This window comes from Centrocercus urophasianus, unplaced genomic scaffold (genome assembly GCF_019232065.1).
Source record: "Centrocercus urophasianus isolate 14NV4802_14NV808 unplaced genomic scaffold, USGS_Curo_1.0 seq_13, whole genome shotgun sequence".
Taxonomy (NCBI): domain Eukaryota; kingdom Metazoa; phylum Chordata; class Aves; order Galliformes; family Phasianidae; genus Centrocercus; species Centrocercus urophasianus.
Genome location: NW_024884475.1, coordinates 24121480 through 24137834, shown reverse-complemented (window position 1 = coordinate 24137834; position 16355 = coordinate 24121480). Strand labels below are relative to the sequence as shown.

At 41.4% G+C, this 16355-nt stretch overlaps 2 protein-coding genes across 3 annotated transcripts; both read left to right on the top strand.

Annotated features, from left to right (window-relative positions):
* The first annotated feature begins 397 nt into the window (after positions 1-397).
* On the top strand, positions 398-6589 carry SGCB (sarcoglycan beta). Its single transcript, XM_042812326.1, has 6 exons — positions 398-471; positions 1464-1673; positions 2044-2229; positions 2321-2512; positions 3714-3845; positions 4491-6589. Exons 1-6 carry the CDS (start codon positions 448-450, stop codon positions 4692-4694), a joined length of 948 nt encoding a protein of 315 aa, XP_042668260.1. The 5' UTR covers positions 398-447; the 3' UTR covers positions 4695-6589.
* A 160-nt stretch (positions 6590-6749) lies between these two features.
* On the top strand, positions 6750-14888 carry LRRC66 (leucine rich repeat containing 66). 2 transcript variants are annotated; one of them, XM_042812324.1, is made up of 5 exons: positions 6750-6850; positions 7075-7569; positions 8772-8941; positions 9880-10210; positions 11845-14888. In XM_042812324.1, the coding sequence occupies exons 2-5, from the start codon at positions 7080-7082 to the stop codon at positions 14454-14456; spliced, it is 3603 nt and encodes a 1200-aa protein (XP_042668258.1). In that variant the 5' UTR covers positions 6750-6850; positions 7075-7079; the 3' UTR covers positions 14457-14888. The 2 variants fall into 2 exon arrangements, with proteins under 2 accessions (XP_042668258.1, XP_042668259.1); XM_042812325.1 differs by lacking the exons at positions 6750-6850; positions 8772-8941 and having other exon boundaries at positions 7467-7569.
* The last annotated feature ends 1467 nt before the right edge of the window (positions 14889-16355 follow it).

Below are 16355 nucleotides of genomic sequence, written 5' to 3'. Positions count from 1 at the left end.
ATAAATAAATAAATAAATAAATAAATAAATAAATAAATAAATAAATACCCCTGTGGCTTAACGTAGAGAAATCCTTGAGTTATTTGCGAAGGGACCTGTGGCTGGGAACGCTCACATATGCGCTATTGAGGGGCTGCTCGCCACGTGTGTGGATAAGCTCCTTATTCCAACAGCCTTTTGCCAGCCTCGAACGCTTCACTGCGGGAAAACCGCTCCGCAACGCGCGGTCACCGCGGGGCCGGTCCCCGCCTGACGTCAGGGCCGTGCGAGTGTCGCGATGGGCTCGGGGACGCGCGTGAGGGTCACGGCGCTGATCCGCAGCGCAGGGCGCCGGCAGGTCGGTCGGCGCCCCTACGGAGAGCGGCGGGCCGTCGGCGGGCAGCCCCGCCGCCTCTCTCCGGCAGGGGGAGTGCGGAGCTGCCGCAGCCGCGGCGGCACCCGAGGAAGATGGCGGCGGCCGCCTCTGAGCAGGTCCGTGCGCGGGGCGCGGCGCGGGACGGCCGGGCGGGGGGCGCGGCTTTCGCGGTGAGGGTCCGAGCCATGCTCGGGACGGGGATCCCGGCGGCCAACAGATGTCCCCCTCCGAACATCTGGGGTCGGCGGGAGGCTGACTGCGCGCCGCGGTCGTGACAGCAGCTGGAGTGCCGTGCACGGGCCTGTGGGGGGGCGAGGGGGAAGGCGAGAGGAGAGTGCGTTTGGGAAGCGGGGTGTTCTGACGTGTTGGCACGGAGCCGCGGCGGCGCTGCGCGAGTGGGAATGAGCCGCTGCTGGGTGACGGAGCGGCCCGTTATCCGCGCCGTATAAATAGAGCTGCGCCTGAGTCACCGCGCTCGGCTCGGGGCGTGCAGGAGCGCGGGGCGAGCTCGACTGGCTTCGGCGCGTCAGACTGTGCGCAGGTCAGGCGCCTTTGTCGGTACCGTTTCCTGCTCGGCTCCAAAAGAAAACAGAAGGCGTCTTCGCCCGCCGCATCGGTCCATCCGTGTGCCGGTACAGGAGCGCACGGGGCAGCTCCGGGATCCATCCGAACGCACCTTGTGCCATCAAAAGACTGAACCCCTTTTTGGACCTTTGCACAGCGACCTGAGTCATTCAGTTAAGGTGGAACAAAGCAGTGTACAAAGCTATAGAAATAGCCAGGAAAATCAAGCTTTCTTTCCCTATGAATGTCTATGAGAGTTTCTGATATGCACTAATAGGACTGTTTGCAGGGAAGCACCTTGCAATCCAATCACTGTCAAACAGTAAGTTACAGTCAGCCAGGCCCATTCCCCCTAACAGGTTGGCTGGCAGTGGCTTTATACTGTAAGTACAGAGTGGCAGGCTGTAATAAAACATAATCAACCCTGGGTGGAATATAATATATTCCAATGATCAGTCGTATATTTTTTTGCATACGTAGACGTGTATCACTTTGGTGGATTTATACACACCTCGCAACAGCTAACCCGTGTTTTGTATCATAGCAAAGTTCCAATGGGCCAGTGAAGAAATCTATGCGTGAGAAGGCTGTAGAACGCAGGAATGTCAATAAGGAGCACAACAGTAACTTCAAAGCCGGGTACATTCCAATTGATGAAGACCGACTCCATAAGACAGGCTTACGTGGCAGGAAAGGCAATTTGGCCATCTGTGTGATCGTCCTTCTTTTTATTTTGGCTGTCATCAATCTGATTGTGAGTATAATACTTAGGCTGTAAGCAATGTTAGGATGTGTTTTGTTTTGACTGTTTATTAGAGAAAGAAAACTTGGACATAAAAAGTACTGAGGGAGGCACATAATTTTTGCCCTCTCCTTTTTGCTCCTTTGTACTCTGAGCAGAATTAGACAGAAGAATCCTTCCAGTTCAGTCATCCGTATTTCACTGGCACAGTCCCAGCATGAGCCCACAGGAGCAGGAGCCTTGATGCTCTTTCTCCCTTCCAGAAACTCCGCGGCAGAAAATACACGGAATGTTATTAGTGCAGTACAGATGTATCCAGGATTCACTGTTAAGCTACCTGTAATATTGAAGTCATGTCTGACAAGGTGTGTTTCTCTTTCAGATTACACTTGTTATCTGGGCAGTGATTCGAATCGGCCCCAATGGCTGTGACAGCATGGAGTTCCACGAGAGCGGCTTACTGCGGTTTAAACAAGTTTCTGACATGGGGGTGATACATCCACTGTATAAAAGCACTGTAGGAGGCAGACGGAATGAAGATCTGGTGATCACTGGAAATAATCAGCCTGTAAGTTATATCCTGAGCTGGAATGACACTCGGGTTATTAATAAACGTAATGTTTGAAACGTCATTAACTTAAAGACTCTTGCTTCTGAAGATTGTATTTCAGCAAGGAACAACCAAGCTTAGTGTGGAGAAAGACAAAACTTCCATCACCAGTGATATTGGCATGGAATTTGTTGACCCCCGGACACAAAATACTCTGTTCAGCACAGACTATGAAACTCATGAGTTTCATCTGCCAAATGGAGTTAAAATCTTGAACGTACAAAAGGCCTCTACAGAGAGGGTATGTCTTCTTCAACTTCTAAAAAACTAACTTCCTTGAGTACTCTCTGTAAAGCTAATTACAGCATTGTCTTAGTTGGAGAATACAGAAGAAGTTTATTAATTTCATCTTCCAAATCTAGAAGTGTGACTGAATATAGCTAAAATTGGCACCTCTGAAAACCAAACACGTCCTAAAAATTAGAATAGAAATGAAAACTGACATTATTAAGCAAGTGTAACATCTGGAATACCATGCTGGCTCCATCATCAGGATTAGGAAGCCCTGTGTGACTTTGTGTTAAGCATCTACATACGTTAGCTTGTACGTGGAGAGCTGTTTCAGAAATAAAATTCCTACGAAAAGCTTTTCTTTTTTTAGTAAGAACTTTCAACGTCGTGCATCGCTTTCGTTCTACTGGTGATAAATGTCAGTACAATCGGAATTTCAAAGAAGCATAGAGAACAATCATGACAGTATGAGTTTTATTAGTTCATGGCTTCCAGGTTGAACATGTTCTTAGTTTGGTTTCTACATTAAATATACTTTATTTATCAGAGAATCAAAAACCTGTATATTTTTGTATGCATAATGTCAGTCTTCATGTCAGACTGAAATTTCTTTCTTGCATATCAATCATAAGAAAGGTTTTCCAGACACAATACTGCACACAGTTCTGTTATGTAACACTTAACAGAGTGGTGTCAGTGGGTTTATTGAGGGTTGCATGTGTCTCAGGACCAAGAAAAGACAGTGGTTTTCATTTTCTCCCTTATGTTTTCTCTGCTGGCTAGCAATTAAAAAGTATGCAGCAGAGAGAAAAATAACAATAGAACTTTAAATATGTCAGAGCAACAGGTTAAATAAGAACAGAGGAACAAGTTTACATAATTAGTCCTTACATGAAAGGCTGCACTGGCTTGCAGCATTGATTTTGTATCCCATGCAACTGTCACGTGAGTTATTTTTATCACAGTTGAGTGATACACAGACAAACTGTGTTACATACCTTCCAAAATTAAGTAAGCCATGCAAATGTAAATGTAGAAGATAACAAACAGGCAAAATCTTCATAGTTATAATGGGAGAAGGGCACAAAACACGTTGAAGTTTTTTTATTAAATTATTGAGCAATGTTTTCAAGATTATTAGAGTTACTCAGATGAACCCAAGTGGCACATTTTCATTGATCTGTAATACTTGTGTTTGTGTACATTTTTAGATTACTAGCAATGCAACCAGTGACCTAAACATAAAGGTTGATGGCCGTGCTATTGTCCGTGGAAATGAAGGCGTTTTCATCACAGGCAAGACCATTGAGTTTCGAATGGGGGGCAACATGGAGCTTAAAGCAGTAAGTATTTCACAACAGCATTTTCTGAATGTCTTTCTTTCAAGTTCAAGCTGATAGTTAACTCTTTTTGTTTTGTATCGATTCAAATTTTATATAAAATAATAATTCATAAAAGTTTGGTTGCAATCAGCATATTTAATTGGATTTTTTAAAGGTAGATTATTATTACGCTTTTAATTTGCGGCTTAGCAGTGTTCAGGTAATGCTGTTTTAATACTATAAGACACTAAAATCCCATGAAGAGATTCGAAGTAAGCTATTGTTTTTTTGCACTGAAATGAACACCAAAAGGAATACATGTTCTTTTCCTGAACCTTTACTGTGGACGGCGACCTTCAACAGAAGCACAGAGACTAAAATTAGTCCATTTCATTTATTTTTAATTCACTGCCTTTGCTTATAGGTCTGTGAAGAATTGTCTAGCATGTTACCACTGCTTTCTAAGTACTGATCTACCACTAGAATAGCAAAGTACCATGGCTGTAATGGAGAAACTGATGGGTGTTATTCATGAATTTAAACAATGAAACCATCTTATGCGTTATGTTATATTCTGTAGATTTCTACAACCTTCCTAACAACATAATTTGTAGTTAAACTAGCTTGTCCTTCCTAAAAATTCTTTTTTTCCTTCCCTTTTGAAAGGAAAACAGCATTATCCTGAATGGAACTGTGATGGTCAGCCCGTCGCGACTGCCGAGCTCTTCTTACGGGGAGCAGTTTAACAACGGCAACTGGCTGCGATTCAAGCTGTGCATGTGTGCGGATGGAACACTGTTCAAGGTGCAAGTGACAGGTCACAACATGGGTTGTCAGACCTCCGTCAATCCGTGTGGAGCCACACACTGAAACGCAAAGCACTACCAGAAGAGTTCTCTTATGTGTTTACAAGTATTTGTATGAAGTAACTGCATGCCTTCAAGGATTTCTGTTTCTACAAGAGTTTATACTAACATTTATTACATAGTATTTTTAAGCACAGGCTGTTACATTCAGCAGTTTAACGCCATCGTTGTGCTAGCTATAATAGCGACACCGATTCAGCGAGCTTTCAGTTTATGTGCATACTGAAATGCCCTCCTGAATTGGGATCAGCAGAATGTGTTTAAAGAACTGAAACATAACTGTAAGCAGCAGTGTCTTAAGGTCAGGTCTCTTTTTTTCCTGTGAATTGTCAGTATTCAATTCTGAAGTTAAAGTGAAGTCTGCAATTCTTTGTGATGATATTGGATCCCGTGACAGCAGAGTAACCACAGGTATATCTGAATTTGTCAACAGTGAAACTACATCTATGGTGAGCTGGGGCCTTATAAATAAATTACTGTAGCCTTAGAACTGCTTTTGTAGAGGGATGGTGTTCTGTGCTAAAAAGAGATCAGCTCATTATCCTCATTCTTCCCCCGTGTAGTTTTCTTCTGTTTGAAATAGGTTTGCTGTGTGTTTTGTTTTACAGTAGCATCAAGTAATCTAAATAGAGGAGGCCACAGTAGTGACTTTGCAAGTCATTTTTTTGACAAGTTTTTTTAGATAAGCACATATTTATCTCCCTAAAAGTTGTGCAGAAATTAAATGTTAACTTCAGAATTGGGCATTTGTTACGGGAATATGAATTACCTACCTTTGTTTTATAGCTCTCAAAGTACGCTGAATTCCAAAAGACAAGTCAGCTCCTGCTGCCATTGAATTACATTAAATATTATGGGAAACACAAACATAAAGTATGTTTTGCATACTGACTTCATGAACTTCATAGTTTTACTACATTTCATATGTATTAATCATACTGAAAACATGCATGTTTGTGGCACTAAGCAGTTCCCAATGAGGATGTTTCACCTGAGGAGATAAAACTGTTACATTTTTAGCTCTTGCACTCACTTGATAATGGCACAGTTTGTCACTTTATTTACACATATATATATATGTGTATAATGCATAGTTATATGTACATTTTAGAATGCTGCTTATATTCATATATATTACACAAATATGCATATACATGCAAATACTGACATACATAACTGACATTAATACTGGTGTGTGTATTTATATATAAATATAAGCAGCAGTGTTCTCAAAGCTGAAATAATAGAACTTGGTAAATTACAGATACTGCCTTGGTCACGTAGAATACACATGGAGAGCACTTTATAGCTCTTCTCTGCTTGATATCATGCCTACGTTCCAGGATTGGATTCCAGACCTATAATTATCAGGAATTCTTATACTACACACAGCATAGCTGAGAGACGTGTCACAAAGGTACTCTTAAATCATAGTCTGGAGAATTGATTTTGAATTGTGGATTTTTAGTCAAAATGTAGCAAAACCAGTCATATAAATGCCCAGTGATATGAGTTACTGTCTTGCTGGCCACTGTTTATGCATTGGTAAAGTATTTTGTTGCCTTCATTACAGTTTGAGAAATGTTGACATCGCATACCCAGTGTTGTGCAGTTCTTTGTTGTTTATCTTCTAACTGCCTGAAGTACATTTTTCTATGCTTATTTAAAACACTGTGTGGCACACTGTTTATTTCAGTCCCACAGAATCACTTGAAATGCCATGTTCTACATGCTTCTGTGTAAGATACCTACTGGGGACACCAAAGCAACGCACTTGTGGTGAATTCTCAGCATCTGTAAAAGTGGTGGTTACTTCAGTAGCTGGAAGACATTTGCATTTCTAATTTTTGTTTTTAAATGAAATTTGTTTTTAAATGAAAAAATAAATTTTAAGACTCAGCTGTGGTTTAGAGTTATTTGTAAAACATGTTTTTTTCATTAAAACATATTGTTGTGTTGACAGTGAAACTGGTACTGTGTTAACTGTAAGTATGAAAATCATTCCACAGCTATTTGTCATAGGTTATATTTGGTGGACTTTGATCAGCAATAGCTGTAAATTATACCTGAAGTCACAGTTCAAAAGTCTCTACTGTGGTTAGTTCACGAGTTCCTGAGAAGCTGTGTTTCTCAACTGAAGGGCTGGAAGAGAAAGAAAAGGTTTGGATTGTCTTTGGGAGAGGGGGAGTGAGGGGGAAGCTCCCCAGCTTATGTAAGAACTTCTTTCAAAAATCTAACCCTCTAAAGCTGTGGGTTTCAGACAGAACACTGGTAATGGTTGGGTGTTTGTTTAGTGTTGATTTTTTTGAATGCCAAAGTATTTCTTCTTTCTGTTTCGCCTCTTGTTATGCTGAACTTACCGTAATTTTACATCTTACGTACAGACATTATGGATAACGTTCACCTGAGTGTCACAGCTGTGCTGCTCCTTTACTTTAATCACCCTCGATCAGTGGGAACCAAGCAGCTTCTTAATACACATCGCCATACAGACTGCTGGTGGGATGAGAAGTTCGTAGTGAATTGCTCTTTCATGGGACTAGGTGCTATTCCAGAAGATATATCACTAACAGCAGTAACAGTCGATCTAAGTTACAATAACATCAAAACCTTCCTGTGCACCACTGGGAGAAATGAAGACTGGATGCTGAAACATCTGAACCTCAGTAACAACCTCATTTCTGACATCTCCGTAACTGCTTTTAGAAATTTACCAATTTTGGAAACTCTAAACCTCAATGGTAACTCTATCAGCACCCTCACACTGCACCCACCTACACCTGCACATGGGTCTAAAACACTGGGAGAAATCCACCATTTCCTGCCTGCCTTGAAAGTACTGTCAGCTGGAAGGAATAACCTCCATGCAGTTCCAACAGGTGAGCATTTCAAAACATTTAAGGACCTCACTCACAAGGAGTAAATTAGTTTGGGATAAAATTCAGTACATCTTACTAGATTTAGAATGAGACTATTTTCATTGGTTATGTGTAAGATGTGGCCAGGTTTCACCTGTGTCCAAATAGAGATTGAAGATTGTTCAGCAACAAATGGGTCGTTTGGGATGCGTTTCGTTCTATACAGTCCTTGCAATTGTAATGCTTAATGTCAGTCAAGTATAACTAAAACTTACCCCATGAGAGGCAAGGAAGACCACTAGCCTCTAGATCTCAATTGTGAACATTAATATCTAAGAAAATTACAAAAGCAATTTCATGCTGCTCCTTAGAATAAAGTCAATGCTATTCTAAATAAAACTGGCCCCAAATTCAGCATTTCGCAAAGACAGGAAAATACGTTCAGTTCATTTGAAACAAACTTGCCATCTAGCACCCCAATTGACACCACCTATTAACAGTTATTTAAGACTTTGCTAAAGTGGGGCTCTTAGGGGCTCCCTGCACAGTGTGTAAGAAAACAAGACATCTTCAGCATTCCATAGAGCTGCTTATGCAGGGCAGACGCTGTGCTAACGAGGGTTTGCTGAAGGACACACTGTCACACTTCATTCACAGGCACACAGGGATATGAAAGCAACAACACGCTTTTGATGTCAGTCAGGTGTATGTATGTCCTATGGTTACAGTTCAAATAATTCCCCATCTGAAAAATGTGTGTGAACATGTGGATGGTAGTGAAGAGGAGAAACTGTGTCAGCTTTTGCATCCCCATATTTTATTTGCAATTAAATTTGAAGTAATTAACAGAATGCAGTCCATCTCTTCAAACCATTCCTTTGTCACCACTCATTCTCCAGAGAAGCATGCTAAAAGTACAGAGATCAGAATGATTTTCACAGCATGAAGGAATGTTCCTGCTTTTTATGGAGATGCAATTAAAAAAAACAAAAAATCCTTTGATTGTGAATATATGACAATTCCTGCTGATGCCTGCTGTTGATGTTATACAGCTTTCAGGATGGGACAACTATTGTGTGGAAAAGGCACAGTAAGTCAAAGCCTGCAGCCACTAGTTACTGTAGGCAGCAATGGAATTAATTTTGCTGCAAACAATTTTTTAAAACCACCTGACAACTGGGAAAACGAGAATATGAAATGTAAAATAATTCTGCTCTTCCTAGGGCTAGGACTGCTGCAGTCTTTACAAACTGTCCATTTGTCATTCAATGGCATACTACAGATTGACCTGAATGATTTTCACAACTGTTCGCAGCTGAAAAATATCTACCTGCAAAACAACAAGATAGCAAACATTCATCCTGACGCCTTCAAGGGTCTCAACAAACTACAGGTAGCACTACAACAGTTTCAGTGTTTTGTGCTAATCACCACTAAAAGATTCTTGAATCAGCTATTCAGTAATGATTATATTGATCTGATTATTAGTACACAATTATAAAAATTTAGGCAAATAATTTAAATAGTCATTACTTGTATATAGCACAACTGCTTTTATACATAGGAACATGTAATTGTAAATATACAAAATACAGCCAAGCAATTACCCATTTCACTATGCCACAAGCCAGCACTTAATTCTATGGACTTCCTTCCCCCATCCCTTCCACGAGTGTTCAGACACACATGCCCTTTCCACTCCTCAAAGAAAGGCAAAACACTAAAATGTTATGATGGGCCTTTTATCAACTTTGGCACAGTCCAGCTGAGAAGGAATTGCACATGAGCTGCAGAAGAAATGAGGCTGAAGAGGCTATTTCTGAGGAGACCAGAGAGTCATAAAAAGACTGAACAGCCCTTGCATTAACTGCAGGCATCCTCTGGCAAGAGCCATGCAGATTCCCAGCCACACAGAAGTAGCCTACAATGAAAGGCTGCCAAACCCCTGTCCTAAAATCAAAAACCTCAGTGCAATATTTTTGGCATCTCTAACACAGATATTGTTCCTGATACTTTAAAAATGCTCTCTTTAATAAAATAAATGTTACAGTTGATGTTGTGATTCAGATTCTGTTCTGTTCTTACCAAATGATTAGTAAAGACTTATTCTTAGAAACAGTGGTGAGGCAATGGAATGGACTGTACAGGGAGGTAATAGTTACCATCCCTGAGGTGTTCAGTAACTTCAGTAACTGCGTGGTTGTGGCACTGAGGGACCTGGTTAGTGGGCATGGGGTTACTGGCTGGCAGCTAGACACGGAGACCTTATAAGGTCTTTTCCAATCTTAAGAATGCTATGAAATTAATTCTGAACTAATTACTTCCACATAGGTCGTGGATCTCCGTGAAAACCCTCTGACAACCATTCTACCTCACCTATTAATCAATTTGAACATCTTTCAACTCAAAGTGGATTTGTTCAACAATTCCTGGATATGTAACTGCAGACTTCATGCTTTGAAACATCTACTCCGTTTTTTTTCTGCCTCCACGAGAGAAAAGCTGATTGCATCTTGCAGTAAAACTGCCACCAGCTCACAGAAGCCTCTGCTGTACCTTTCAAGTTTCCACCTGAACTGCAGTGACAGTGTTTTGTCCAGGACAGCTGTGGTCCCACCGAGGGAGACATCAGTGCTGCACTGCAGCGTGGGTAACGCACTGGGTATGTGGAACGAGGCTGTGCCCCATGCACTGCTAAAATCCTATTGCATGCAGAATGCTCACAGAAATCTGGTTAGGAAAGTGGGTTTCTGAAGATGCTGCTTTAAATATAACCAAGTGACAATTAAACATGCTGATTAATAATTATTACACTAAAAAATTTGAAAGTCATATTTCTCAAAAGTGGAATTATAGAATGGAATCACAGAAATCATAGAACAGAATCATAGAATAGCTTGGGTTGGAAAGGACCTCAAAAATCATCTAGTTCCAACCCTCATGCCTTCATCTCATTTCCTGTGTTAACTAAAGAGTGATGCTAAAGTCCAACCATATACAAATTCCAGTATGCAATATGTTGCAAATGTGTAAGTTAATTATTGAATGCAAACAAAGCACAGAATGGGCTTTTCTCTTATTGCAGCTAACAGCTGTGAGGTAGCAGTTCCGGAGGAATGTAGAAAAAGGAGAAGGATACAGCAGAGTGAAATGAATCATAGAACAATGGCCTGGGTTGAAAAGGACCACAATGATCATCCAGTTTCAACCCCCTGCTCTTTGCAGGGTCACCAAAAACCAGACCAGGCTGTCCAGAGCCACATCCAGCCTGGCCTTGAATGCCTCCAGGGATGGGGATCCACAACCTCCTTGGGCAACCTGTTCCAGTGTGTCAGCACCTCTGTGTGGAAAAACTTCCTCCTAATATCTAACCCCTACATAAGTGCAGCCCCCATGGACTGCAGCTTGCTCAGTGCAGAGTTCAGCAGACATGGGCACAGCACTTGCAGTACAGGGGACAAAAGCCTGCAGAGCTCAGATTTTGCAGAAGGAACACTGAGACGAAATCCAAAGGAGAAGAGGCATTTGGCATCAACCACAATGCAGTACAATTTAATGAACTAATAGTACTTTGGGGTATAAGGCTTTCCCTTTGGAACACTTTATCCCCAAATGAAAATAATTAATCTATCAGAAATACCACCCTTCTGTTCTGGTTTCCAAATAAATCACAGAAAATGTGATCAGGGTTCAAGTCAACAGACTGTATGGCACCTAAACTCAAGTGGAAGCGTAAGCAGTCCAAAAGCAAAGCTGTACATACAACATTGGAATACATTCCAAAAGGCAGAAACCAGCCACATCCTACACTTGCTAGAGGCTGGAACACTTGGGTGCACACAAATTGCCTTGGTTTGCCAACTGTCTTTGCTGCAGCCTGAGCAGTAACCAGAGGAACAACACAGCAGTTAAAGCACTGGCAAAGACCTGACAGGCTGCTCTCAGGCACTCTTGGGATGCCAAGTGCATCCTGCACCACGCAGAGACACAGTGGTTTATAGCACGGCAAAGACCAGCCATCAGCCCAGGGTCCTCCTCCCTCATCCACATCATTCTTCTTGTAAAGCCTGCTGTTAACACACTGCACTTTCTGTATTTTAAACGCATAGAAAATAGAAGCCTATTTAACGTATATTTGGCACAACGATAAGTGAAAAAAAAATTGATTTTCATAAAAATAACACAAAAATTATCACTGATAGGTCAGAGTATGCCTGTATAGAAATAACCTGACTCCACCAGCCAAGTATCCTCTGCTTTTAAGAAAGTTTCAATTTGTGTTTTCTTTCATTTCAGGTAATGGAGTCTCATGGTGGACACCTAAAGGCAAAATTTCAAAGGAAAGCAGTCTTCCTCATCTATATATGTGTACTTTTAATACAACAAGGAAGAAGTATCTCATCTACAATGTACAGGTAAAAGAAAAGGTTCCAGCACCTCTGGTTAGAAAAACTCGGGCCGCCAATCCAGGTGTTAGAGCAGGAGGAACACAGCAGGACCTGACGCTGGCCGTATGCCTCTCGGTGTTCATTACATTTCTCTGTGCCTTCTGCCTGGGCGTCCTGGCCAGGCCCTGCCTCACACGCTTGTGGATGCGCATGTGCAGGAACAAAGCCCCGGCTCCAGAGCACATCCATGCTAACCATGCCTTTTCAGATGAAACCCCAAGCAGAGAGCACTCTGTGAGCAACCCAATGAACACACAGCATAATGAGTTTGTTTTTTATGAGAATTCTTCAAGAAGCACTCATGCTTCTCCTACAGGAACTGCTCGGTTGTATGAAAATGTCATTGATGGCACTGGACGCACACCAAGTACTGAGGAGTTCCCAAAAGAAAGCAATAATGAGATTAACATAAAAAAAAATAGCGTGTCTTTCAACACCAAAACTAATAGCAGTGATGCCATGTACGTAAACACTGGACAGCTTACTGCAAGGATGGATTACGAGAACAGCAGTGAAGTAACACCAGGGAAATTAATGGGGAACAGCTTGTCAACATGGAAAGACCCAAAGTATGCAAACAGCACAGACTCAGAGCAGAGCAGAGTCCCTCCCATGCCCAGCAGACACAACAGTGGCTCTCACTCAGTTCACACGGATCCTGCAGACACAGATTTACCCTGCACAGGAGATGCTGGCTTCCCACTTCCCACAGTACAACCCCAAACCAGTGTGCAATATTCCAGAGACAATGAGGTGGGCAACAGATCTGGTCAGCAGCAGTCAGAGGCAACACCTGAATACAAAGGGAATATTTTACATCATGAACCTATAAGCTCTACAAAATTTATGCTTGGGAGGCAAAGCTATGATAGAGAATTTGGTCTAAATAGCAACGTAAATATGAACAGTGACGTGGGAAATCTTATTCTACCCAGTAGCTCTAAGAGAGATGCAAATATTGAGAACTTAAGCATTCACCAAAAACCTGAAAACACTCCTCATACAGAGCACAGCTGTAAAAGAGATTGTAGAAATGAGCAAGGTAATTTTGCAGATTTCTTTGGTGACAGTTCTTCAGATGAAGGGACTCTGTTCACGATGAGTGACTGCAGCTCCTTAGATGACTTTGACCTGGAACAAATCAGCGTTAGCAGCAACTTGCCAGCTCCTCTGTCATCACTGGAGAAAGCTGACGCAAATGGAATTGGTAATTTCTCAGCACCGCTAGAATCCCTGAGCATTGCTGCAGAACTTCGGCATATTGGAAAAAATGGAGATAAGCACAATGCATATTTTGGAACCACTACAGATTACGGGTCAGATACCATCATACCTGAAGCAGCATCAGCTCACACTGCCAAATGCAGTGATCATGTAAGCACATCAGGTTCAGACTCAATTAATTCAAGTCCAGAAGTTCCTGATGCATTTGGCTATTTTACCAAGGAGTCAATAGCACAAAACTCAATTTCTGATTCTCCCTACAAGCACAACACAGACTTCAGCAACACACCACTTTCATTAAAACATTCTCCTACATATGCAACAGATACCGAAAATACTCCTGAAGATGCTGAGCTGCAGCCACACCAGTTTTCCTTTCAACCACAGCACCTCCTCAGACACAGTCCCACAGAGCAGAAGGAACACGCACCAGAGGTAAGCACAGAGCAGCTCACAGATGAGAGCTCCTCTGAAAGCGACCGTTGGGAAGGGGACGCTGCTCTGAGATGGAACATGAATACATCTGAGAACAATCATTTTGTTCGTACTCCTCTCGATACTGGTTTGAATGCAACTGTTAGCAAAGCACCTCTCCCACATGCCAGCACAGCCAGCAACAAGTCACCTCATCCATCCCTATCTGAAAACACAACTGAAAAACCTTCTACGGTTATTATGGAGAAAAAGTCATTACCACAGGGTGAGCACATTAATTCAGCTAGAACTCACGAAGATAAAACACAAAGAGGTTTCAGTGAAGAATGTGATGAATACAGGGAATTACAGGGCAGCAACAACTGTAGCTCTTCTGATGAAATGCAATCCTGCAGTGTTATGACAAAATTGCACCTTGAATCTCCAGGGAAAACACAGTCAGTCTTCAACATAGACAATTATTTCCAGTTGGATCCAAGTGAAGAGAATGTGTATTCCTCACTAGTCCCACTCAGCTCCCTGAGCAGAAGCACACAGCACAGCTCAGGTCCGTTCCCACAAGAGACTGCAGGAAACAAAACCTGCCCAACAACTGATCCCAGTGAGCTGGAGGGTGACACCTCTTTGACAGCACCAGAGAGCAGTTCTACAACAGCTGCCAGCCTCCCAGATTCCAGTGGAAAATGCTGTCAAAAAGCTCAGACCAGTTTAGGACAGCGCCAGCTTTTCATTAAGAAGAAAAGAGCATTTGATGGATTTGCTAATATTTTGGAAAGTAGGAAAGCAGACTCCGATGGTTGAGACACAGCAGTGCATTGCTATCCTCCTACAGGTGCAAAGTGACTGCGTCTTAGAATGAAGTTACTGGGTTTTTTGCTTATTTTTGCTTAGTACAGCTAGCTGCCTTGAGCTTCAGAAATGCAGGTTATGGAACTAGACCTGCCCTGCGTGATGTGTAAAGCATGGATTCATCTAATTCAGAAAAAAACTTACTCCAAAGGGCAACTCAGGCTGACAAAGATATTTGTGTACATACAAGTCAGATACAATAAACTTGTACTTGCAACTCTATGATACCTGAATGAGCAAACTCCTCAGTAGTTATGTTTGCTAACAAACCTTTAACTGAGGTCTAGTAATACACTTGCTTACTGTTGGTACTGAAATATTAGTTTCCTTTGCAAATTCTAACATGCACAGTTATATTTGTCAAAAATAAATGTAACACTGAAATTATTATTACATCATTACTATTACTGCATGTTTGCTACAGGAATCACCCTATAGGTGAAATCAAATATATTACCACCTTCTGCTTTTGTGAAACAAATTTCTGGATTACAATTCTCTGAATTTCCCCAGCTTTGCAATATTACACAAAATCTAAGCAGTATTCAAATGCTGTATTCCTAGAAGTCTCTGGGATTTGAATTCATTGCAAAACACAGAAACAGTACATTTAGGTAGAGGGGCAGAGGTTATCCTCATTAAAGACAATGAAGACTACTTTACCAATGCTTTTAACTTCTGAGGATTATTAAATAAATGTTCTACATAAAGAGAAAGCACTGCTTGGCTGCTTTCTTCAAGAAAAACTTCAAACTGAAAGTATAAAAAAAAAAGACATGGATAACAGTTTGGGTAAAGCAAATCACTTATAGGTCACAGAAGGTAACAGTGGCCACAGCAACTTTAAAAATGGAATTCATTAAGACAATGTAGACTTGCTCTTTATGTTATGCACTGACTGACCTTGGGTTGTACCAGCTGCTAAGACACTAAGACAGAATCTAACTACACAAGTGAGCCAATTTTGTGGATCATGGCAAAAAAAGAAAAAAAAAAAAGGTGTCTGTGTGACTCTGTTGGTGTCACAGCAACATTTGCTCAGTTGCTGCTACTACAGTTCAACAAGCTTTCAAAATATACATTGGCAAAATTGTTTCTCATCTTCTCCAAACACCAGAATGCTGCAGCAGCATTATATACAGTACATTACTTCTGAGGAGCAGCAAGTGTTCCTTTTGTGCAATAAAGCTTCAGAAGATTACTTGCTGTTCTTATCAGATCCACAAAAAAAATACATTTGCTCCTTCAAGGAATTTTTAACACGTGCCAAATTATTTCCTTCTACTGTCACAATATTGTTGTGAAACTGCCTGAAACTTACCTTCAGATTTCTGCATAATCTTGCACCCTTGCTTTGCTACTGTTAAAACACAAACACTCCACTTCTCATTCTTAATACTTCCTCACATCATTAGCAACTGCTCTTAGAGATAATGCAAAACCTTTTACATTTTCTGTGGCTTCCAGCCAATGCTCTTCATATTTTGTGTCCTGTTCTCCATTCACCCTATTTCTCCAGGCCCTCCTCCAGGTACCCAAACCTACAAACCTCCTGTTTCCTGAATCCCTTCGGGATTCTATTATCATTCACTTTTCTTTACAATTCAGCTGTTTGTTTGTTTGTTTGTTTTTTATCAACTACATCTTGTTTGCACAGAAAACATCATTCATTTAATCACTGAGCATTTTCTAGAATACCTATTATTTTTTCCTCCATAGAAGTCATACTTCCTGAAAGGTATAACTCAATTGCTCTAGAGACATTGAAACTTCTATAGCTTCATCACTAACTTCAGGTAAAAGAAAAACAAAAACAAAAAAAAAAAAACCCCACCACCCACAATCTGAACA